This window comes from Nicotiana tabacum, chromosome 15 (genome assembly GCF_000715075.1).
Source record: "Nicotiana tabacum cultivar K326 chromosome 15, ASM71507v2, whole genome shotgun sequence".
NCBI classification, from domain to species: Eukaryota; Viridiplantae; Streptophyta; class Magnoliopsida; order Solanales; family Solanaceae; genus Nicotiana; species Nicotiana tabacum.
The window spans coordinates 126,229,835-126,239,478 of NC_134094.1; the positions used below are offsets into that span (position 1 = coordinate 126,229,835).

General features: G+C 35.7%; 1 protein-coding gene across 5 annotated transcripts; it reads left to right on the plus strand.

The window, feature by feature from the left end:
* The first annotated feature begins 2,572 nt into the window (after positions 1–2,572).
* Positions 2,573–9,433, plus strand: LOC107821503 (uncharacterized). 5 transcript variants are annotated; one of them, XM_075231251.1, is made up of 4 exons: positions 2,575–2,777; positions 4,473–5,622; positions 6,706–6,780; positions 8,739–9,433. In XM_075231251.1, exons 2-4 carry the CDS (start codon positions 4,729–4,731, stop codon positions 8,853–8,855), a joined length of 1,086 nt encoding a protein of 361 aa, XP_075087352.1. In that variant the 5' UTR covers positions 2,575–2,777; positions 4,473–4,728; the 3' UTR covers positions 8,856–9,433. The 5 variants fall into 5 exon arrangements, with proteins under 5 accessions (XP_075087356.1, XP_075087352.1, XP_075087353.1 ...); XM_075231252.1 differs by having other exon boundaries at positions 4,584–5,622; XM_075231253.1 differs by having other exon boundaries at positions 4,588–5,622.
* Positions 9,434–9,644: the final 211 nt, after the last annotated feature.

Sequence of the window (9,644 nt, forward strand, 5' to 3'; positions counted from 1 at the left end):
GTAATAAGAATGCTTAACTCGGGTAACAATGTATTTGACTCAATTATTTTTGAATGCAGGTCAATCATCCTAAGACTAGAAGATGTGATGGTGAAGCACAGTTACAGGGAGACGAACAAAGTAGCTGACCTGCTGGTAAATGAGGGTGCCAACAAGGAGTTTTTGATAACCTTAGTTTAACGACAATTCCTCCGGTGTTTGCAAATAAAGTTTTTTTAGCAGACATCGCATGAACTATTTCTCTAGACAAATTTAGGACTGTAATATTAACACTTTTGATCATAACGGGTAATATATATATATATATATATATATATATATATATAGCCAGTTAACCAAAATAAAAAAAATATCCTAAAAGCTTGAAAATGTGTAAAATGTATTGATGTCAGCAGATAGTTAACAATCACAACAGCAAACAAAATCGAAAATCAAAGGACCTTCAAATTTTTCTAGACCCGTTTAAAAATACGTGAACCCGTCTTCAAACAAATATATCTAACGCTATAAAATTACTAACTATTTATTTTTAGGAATAGTAATAGTATTTTAGTATGACTTTAATATTATAACAAAGTGTTTAAATTAAACTTTTCATGTTTATAAGATGAATGACAGATGTATTTGTTCATTTACATCATATTCGTTGTGCATTATTTCAATAGCCATCTTAAAGGTGTTCTAATTTATTTGAAATAATTTAAATTCAATTTTGATTTTAGTTATACTTAACTAACTATTCTAATCACATAGCATACAAAAATTCTCAATATTGTATTGGATAAAGAGTTGTTACATAGGCCAAATATATCATTAAAATTTTTCTATGATCGTGTATTCTAATGTTAATACGATAAACCAATCTTATGATAGTGATTTAATTAATCTTGTAATTATTATACACCAAATTGCAATCTCTTGATTGCAAACAAAACAACCCTTCCTATTACTTGATTATAGTGATGTACAAGAACCCCAATAGATATCAAGAAACTCAGGGAAGGCCATAGCAGAAATCCATGTAAGATAATTTGAAATAACAACTTTGAAATTAACTAAATTTTGGGATAGATAATTAGTTACTGCCCTACAAATGTATGGTGGGAAATTACAGCACAATTACATTCAGAGTTTTGAACTGAAGCTTAAACATTCAGAGACTGCAAAAGGAGCACATTATAATCACAACTTTTTACAGTTACATATTTTTTAAAGAAATCTGGAAAAAAAATATAGTTAAAGTAGCATCCGCTCGATTGTTTCTAAATATTAGTAATGGTACATAGATTGGGACAAGGGTTAAAAGGATTGATATTTTTATATTTTCTGAATATCAGAATATTCTTTTGCTTGTCTCATTCATTTTAATTTTGGTTTGCCATAGATTTAACAAATTTTGCTCCTGTTTCTAAAAAGTCTCTTTTTTTATTATTTAAAAGGGTATCTTTAAAGAGCTCTTTTCTTTTAAAATAGCTTTCCTGAAACTTTTTATAAATAGTCAAACTTTAATTAGAATTTTTTTTGATTATGTAATTCAAGAACCTATATGCTTAGATGTTGCCTAATGTACAATTCAACTTAATTGGTATTTCATTTGACTATAAACAATAAATATATGTTAGTTTTGAACTAATTAGGCCTTCTCTTGTCGTAACATGTAAGATAAGGTTATGGTTGAATTAAGTTTTAAATAACATCTTGTGAGTACACTTAAAGATAGCAATGAAATAAGAAATTATGATGAAATTGAATAATTTTGCTACCTTTTTTCTTTTAGGAATCAGGTTTGGAGTAGGAAGAATGAAAGTAATTGCACCATTTACCTACTTACAATGAAGTGGTTGCTTGTTTTGCTTATGTAGCTAGAAACAACTTGTATAGCTTCATTGTGTTCTTTTATTGTATTCTTTATCACCTAATAATTATTCAAAATACTAAAAATTAAAGTATTTCAAAATGTAAATGTTGGGCTCGTGCTTGCACTGTCTCATCAGATTTATGTGGCGTATATATATTAGACCGTATTGTATTCTTTATCACCAAATAATTATTAAAGTATTTCAAAATATAAATGTTGGTTTCAGTTTCATATGCAATTTATTCTTTGGCATATATATATATATATATATATATATATATATATATATATATATATATATATATATATTGGACCACTAGTATTAAATACCAAATAATTATACAAAATACTAAAAATTAAAGTATTTCAAAATATAAATGTTGGGCTCGTGCTTACACTGTCTCATCACACTTATGTGGCAAAAAACATTAGATGTTAGTTTTATCTCAGCTTGGGAAATGCTAACAGATCTTACAAGTGATTCTTGTTCATCACATAGCAATACTTTTTAAGGAAGAGTTACAATGATACTCTTTACGCTATCAGATAGTATTTATCGAAATGAAACACGCTATAATCCAAAGTGTTGGGCCCGGGCCAATCCTGTCTAGAATAATTATATATTGTAAGGTGCTTATTTTTTTTATTTTTTTTTTCAATTTTACATATTACTTAGTTTAAGAATATATTTTATGAGAAAGAAAAGAAAAAAAGAAAAAGAAAGAGAGCGTGTTTGCGTGCGCGCGGGGGGCAAGTGAGAAAAAGGGTTAGATCTCCCATCTGTAAAACACAGTAATTACTTATACTTGTGAAATTGGTATCTCTTCTTCCACAAAATTCCACCGCAAATTCCATATCAAATTGGAGAAATGAAGGTGCTTTTGTGCTCTTTTCTAAGGCAAAGTCGTTAGAATTTTCGGTGGGTTTCTTTTGCTTTTTTTGGTTAAGTGATGTCTAAGCTGTTGTTTTAGAGATTTTCAGTTTGGGGTTTGAAGTGATTGAATTTTTTGCTCTGTTCATTTTTAGTTGATTTTTGCTTGCATAATCTTTGATTGCAGATATGTACACTGTCAATAGTTGCTATACAAAACTGAAATTGCTTCTTGGTCTTTCTTTTTGTTTATATCTTCTGAAATTTAGCTTGAGTTCACAGTCCTATGATACGGATTCTTCGATAGGTATTATGCAACTAAATTCACTGAATTAATAAGTAATTAAGGTTATAGATTGCACAATACTGCGCCACACTTGTTTTGTTTGCTTTGCTATTTACAAAATAAAGGAGTCTAGTTTATCTGTTCACATTCAGCTTAAGTTGCTAAAAGTTAGAAGTTGAATAATATATTAAAGACTTCAATTTGAAAAAAGCGATAATGTGCTACAAAGTGGAATGGTGTGTAGTGGAAAACCAAGGCAATTTCACAAAGTTAGGAGTTTTGAGACAGTAATCAGACCACCAAAGGTTGTAGTGGGGGTTCTAAGTATCGCTCCATCCTTAACCACAGGTCTCGGGTTGGACCCTTGGGAATGGGATTGCTTTGGTAGGGAGCTCTTTACCCCTAAAGCGGGACTTTGCGGCTCGAATTTGGACTAGTCGGACCCTAAAGTGGGTACTGGACACCGACTAGGAGACCAAAAAAAAAGGAGACAGTAATCTGAATCAGAACACAACAACAACAACAATAACCCAGTATAATCCCACTAGTGGGGTCTGGGGAGGGTAGTGTGTACGCAGACCTTACCCCTACCCTGGAGTAGAGAGGCTGTTTCCGATAGACCCTCGGCTCCTTGGGAAGACACCAGGGTAGTTATCACCAGTAGTCTGAAATTTATTACAGGCGTAAGGATAATCCTCCATAACTTTTAGTACTGTGATAATTACCCCCTTTAACGAAGTTGTGGCTGTTCGATTATCAAACTCTAATATCAACTTTAGTGTTTCTCTATATTTTATTAACCTCTGTATATTTGGCACAATGCAATTCAAGCTTAAGTTTTTCTCTTGTTTCGCTTTTCCTAGTACTTTATCTACTTCCTCTATAAGTCTTTCCTCAGTTTTACCTTTTAAAAAAAAAAAGAAGAAGAGTTTTTTGCCTCAGTTTGGTTCTGTATTCAGTAGCATTTTTATGCACTGATGCAACAACAGCAAGAAGTGCTTATGACTGTTAATAGTCTCTTTTAAAAATGGCATTACAAAAGAAATAGGTGGATAAAGATTATGAATGGCACTCTCCATTTTGTCTATGGCTTAAGGCAATTATTTAGAAATGAACTTGTCTAGTAATTGATTTGAGAAAATTCTATGCTGGTTTCAATATCATTACTTGAACCATGTTCACAACTTTTCCAATAAAAACTGAATTCTTGGCCTATTTAGGATAACCTATATGATTCAAATTTCCAGGTTAACACAAACCTTTTCTTTTCCTCTTTTGTTCTTTTGCATTCTCTTCCATTGTTCTTATATAGAAATGACTCATTAATCATGTAAAACCCTATCATTCGAATCTTGTTAAAAGAATGTGTAGATTCTATAGCTCTTAAAATTTTAGAGCTTAATTTTTGTTGTTTTCTACATGAAAGGCTGTTTAGTGTTCAATAAATATTGTTATAGGTTTTCAATGGACGAGGCATGATTTCATTCAGGATCTAGTGTCATACGTCTGATAAAGCATCTGAGAGTTTTCTATCTTTTAACAAACTTTGCTGACCGTTTCTGTCAAAGGAAGTTCACACTCTGCGTGGAATGGAATCACTGCATCCTATTTAACTGAAATGTTGGTGGAGAAGTTGGTGTATGCATATGATTACCTCATGTTGTGATTAAGAAAAATCTGAATAATTATCCCAGGCGCACAAATCCTGATGTGATGGAAAACCAACGGTTACCCCAAAGCAGTGAAACCAGTCATGAAGTTGGTTCATCTTTTGAGAATGAAGAATCAAGGAATTCTTCTATATCATGTCACAGTCTGGATAAGGAAGCAGGCTTTCCTTCTTGTCGAGTGTGCCAGTGTTCTGAATCAGACAAGAGGGGAGTTGCTGCATTAGGATTTCTAGGAATTATTCCACCAGCACCGGATGCATACAGTAGCAATGGAGAGGTGAGGCTTGATTGCCATGAAGTGGTGAAAAATGACGAAAATGTTTCCTTCAACAGAAGTAGCGCGAAAGGATCTGGACTAGTTGAATTCATTAGTCCAAAAGGGGAGGTTTTTGTTTGTAATGGTGATATAGAGATGGGTTATGATGAGAACCAGGACACTTTGAACGAGCTTGGCTGTGCGTGCAAAAATGATCTTGCTATGGTACACTATGCTTGTGCGCTTAAGTGGTTTATTAACCATGGATCCACCATATGTGAGATTTGTGGATGTGTTGCCAAAAACATTAGAATTTTGGATTTCAAGAAAGTTGTGAGCTCTTTGAAGGAGTATGATGCATTGAGGGAAAGGACTGCAAATGGGGAGCCTAATCCTGCACAGGCGCTGGAAAATTCAACTGTAGATCCTGATGCTATTGCAGCTATTCGAAGGCAAAGGTTAAGTGAAATTGCACTGTGGTTCAACCCCCATAACCACTATTCCACTGCAGTTTCCCAGGTTGTTAGTGAGCCGGCTTCTGGTTCTAACATTGTTCCAGAAGAAGCTCTTCCTGCAGAAAACACTGTAACCAAATGGGCTGTTGAGGGTACTGGGATCCTGCTCGCTACAGGGCTTCTTACTATCACTCTTGCATGGCTTATTGCTCCTCATGTTGGGAAGGTACTCGAACTTGCTTCTCTGCTGGTGCTGTCAATATTTACTAGTTTCTTGTGGGTTCTTTCATATTGTATTATATTCGATTTTATTTATTTTATTTTTGGTAAAAGCTTCATGGTAACCTTCAAAAATAGATTTCTGAAGTTTCATCCTTTCAGTCTCAAACCATTGGATTGGACCCAAAAGAAACTTCTTGGTCTTCATTGGGGTTTCTGGCTTGGTCTGTAAAGTGGTACTACGCATAATTTTAGGAATCTAAGACCACATTGGTGAATTGTTTTTTGCCTGATATATTTATGGCAGCATGTCCTTTCAGGATCAAAACACCAATATTAACATTGCCAAACTTATGATAACGATTAACAAGTAAGATAAGACAAATAAAGCTATAGAACTTTTTGAAAGAGAGATGTTGACTGCTCGCCAAGAAAATAATCATAATGCCTAGTCAGTTAAGTTACAGATCCCACACCCACACCCACTCCAACACCCACGCCCTGTTGATATGTGTGCGGCACCAATAGTGAAGAGTCCCAGCAATTTAGAACAAGGGTAAATGGTTTTCCCAAAAGGACGGACCAACATGGGAAGTGAGAAAACAACTGATGAAAATATTTTGCTATCAGCAATAATAAAAAACAAAGGGACAATGTTACTCTATTTATCATGCTTTACAATTGAAAAAAAATTAGCATAAAAGTTAATCCTACAATTTTGGGAAATTGAAGTAATTAAGAGTTGGATAACAATTTTGAGAATCAAGGTTCTAATCTCAGCTGAGGCGAGAGTTGGTGAGAACTCTTTCCTATGTATAATCCTTAGTGGGTAAAGTAACTGGATACTGGTGGAACATTTCAGGTACCTGGTCAATTAGTCGAAGTGTGCGCAACCTGACCAACACTATCATTATTAGGATATATAGAAATATTCAAGTCGGCACTTATTCCGTACATTACTAGCGAACTTGACTAGTTTATCATTTTGTGGTGGTAGCTTATGCACTATTGAGATACTAATTGCTACTTTAAAGAAGTTTTCCTACTTGCTATTATTTGCTTGATCTAACTAGTTCTTTCTTTTGTTTAGAAAACTGCCAAAAATGGACTGCATATTCTTCTTGGAGGTGTTTGTGCGTTAACAGTTGTAGTATTCTTCCGATTTGTAAGTTTCTTCAAATTCTTTTCATTGCATCTTGCATGCCATATTAGCAACTTAAACCAAATGTTACTGTGTTATTAAACATCAAAATAAGATGATATAGATTTGGACAACAGAGTTACTAGTTTCTAGTGGTCATGTTAACAAATTGTATTTCATTTATGAGTGATGCTTTTGGAGGTTTGGAGACAGACCTTGGAGTCTAAAGGTTTCAAACTGAGTAGAACCAAGACAGAATACTTGGAGTGCAAATTCAGTGACGGGACCCATGCAATAGACGTAGAGGTAAAGCTTGATGCTCAAGTTATCCCCAAGAGAGCGAATTTTAAGTATCTCGGGTCTATTATCCAAGGTAACGGGGAGATTGACGAAGATGTCGCACATCGCATCGGAGCGGGATGGATGAAGTGGAGGCTCGCTTCCGGTGTTTTATGTGACAAGAATGTGCCGCCAAGACTTAAGGGTAAGTTTTATAGAGTGGTGGTTCGACCGGCTATGCTGTATGGGGCTGAGTGTTGGCCAGTCAAGAACTCCCACGTGCAGAAGATGAAAGTAGCAGAGATGAGGATGTTTAGATGGATGTGTGGGTGTACCAGGAGAGATAAGATTAAGAATGAAGCTATCCGGGACAGAGTGGGAGTAGCCTCCGTGGAGGACAAGATGCGGGAGTCGAGGCTGAGATGGTTCGGACATGTTAAGAGAAGAAGCATTGATGCTCTTGTTAGGAAGTGTGAGAGATTGGCCATGGAGAGTTTGAGAAGAGGTCGAGGTAGGCCTAAGAAGTACTGGGGAGAGGTGATTAGACAGGAGTCGGGACATGGCGCTGCTTCAGCTCACTGAGGACATGACCCTTGATAGGAGGGGGTGAAGGTAGAGGATTAAGGTAGAAGGTTAGTGGGTAGTTTTTAGTTGTTCACCGATAGTCTTAGTAGCACGCATGTCTCTTCATATTCTTAGATTTTTATTACGTTATGTGGTTTTGTTCGCCTCAGGTATTGTATTCCCTGATGCTATTATTTGGTACTACGTATCCTTTATCTCTCCCTTTTTCTTTTCTCTTCCTTCTTTCTTCCTTCCTTGCTTTCCTCTTCTTCTTCTTACCCTTCCTGAGCCGAGGGTCTATTGGAAACATGCTCTCTACCCATTAGGTAGGGGTAGAGTCTGCGTACAGTCTACCCTCCCCAGACCCCACCTGTTGGAAACATACTGGGTTTGTTGTTGTTGTTGTTATGAGTGATGCTTTTGCCTGGCGGATTAAACAAACAATTTTGTTTGATTTGTTTCTTGAACTGTTATTATTCAGCTAATATGTCGTGTTATGTGAATTATGCTCCTACAGAAATGCTAATATTTTGTTTGTCAAACCTTTGATGTCATGTGTACAATACATGGGTAATTTTTTGAGAAGGATATAATACATGGATAATTAGAAAAGGTCAAAGAGAATTGTTAATGCAGCAAGGAGAGTGGGATTAAATAAGTGGCAAGGGGAGTGAACTTTGAATTAATGCGTCTCCAGACATGCATGTGTACAATACATGGATAATTAGAAAAGATCAAAAAGAACTGTTAATACAGAAAGGAGAGTGAGATTCTCAAATCAGTGGCTTCCTTTTTCTAGTCACCTATGTTGCTGGGAGCCTGGGACTGTCCAAAAATGTCACTGGGTGTGTGCCAGATCCTCCAAAAGTAGCGCATTTTTGGAGGATCCAACATGGGTGCGGCATCGTTCTTAGAGAGCCCGCGCAACATAGCTAATCACATATTTTGTTTTACAACTACTATCACAGTTCAGTGTATTATCTACTTCACCAGCTTGTTAGGATGAAATTTTAGTTATATCTCAGCTTCAAGGATTTTCATTTCACTTCCAGTCAACACTAACTCTCTTTTCATGCTTTTCTCTTGTTATCAGATACGAAATTTGTAGAAGCATTCTAACTTTTTCCCGTCAAATGCAGTTTGTGTTAACAAGAATCAAATATGGCCCTGCTCGATACTGGGCTATCCTATTTGTCTTCTGGTTTCTTGTGTTCGGTATATGGGCTTCAAGAACACATGGTGCCCATGCTACATAATCAATTTTCCTCCTTGGGGATTTGGTGATATCTTAGAGCAGTGATGTTCAGTTGCTTTTGTTGACATAGTACTACCAGTAAAATTGGCGAGATGATTATTGTACTACAGCTTCTCTGGTGCAGTGCTAAAAAGTTTTATGCAGATGTAAGCAACAACAAGATCTCTATGTGCTGCATTGCATGTGTAAAGCAAGCTCTTGATTTTTCTCATTTATTTTGTTTTAATTTTTCCCTAGGGTAACCTGGGAGGGGGCGAGTTATGTAGAGTAGCGGTGTTTGCTTTAGTTGTTCTCGATATCTGGGGGAGACTTATCTCATTACTCAGGAGTTGATTTCTTTAGAAAAGTGAGGAATTCCTTGGTAGTGGTTTACTTATATTCATTTTGTACAAACTAACCATATGACTGCTTCAGGAGCTCTGTAACCTGTAAATAAGGTGAGCTCTGCTGCATGTCCGTTCATATCCTGGCGACTTCACGTTCTTTTTTCATGGCTATGTCATATGGATAATTTCTGATGCTACTATATTTGCAGAAATTTGTTGCTGTATATATGGAAAGTCCAGTCATTCTGAATACTATTTGTTTTTCCCCTCCAAACGTTCAACTCCAATTATTAGCCAAAAAGTTGGAATACGCCCGTGAATTGTCTTGATCTTTCTTTTGCATAAAGTAGTTCCCATCTAAGCTGTTGAAGTTGAATGTTCCAATCAGCTTATCAGAATGGTGTTTGACTTGGTCTCTGAGCACATTTTCTTTCGTCAATTTATTTAGGTAGAGCTTCCTTTTC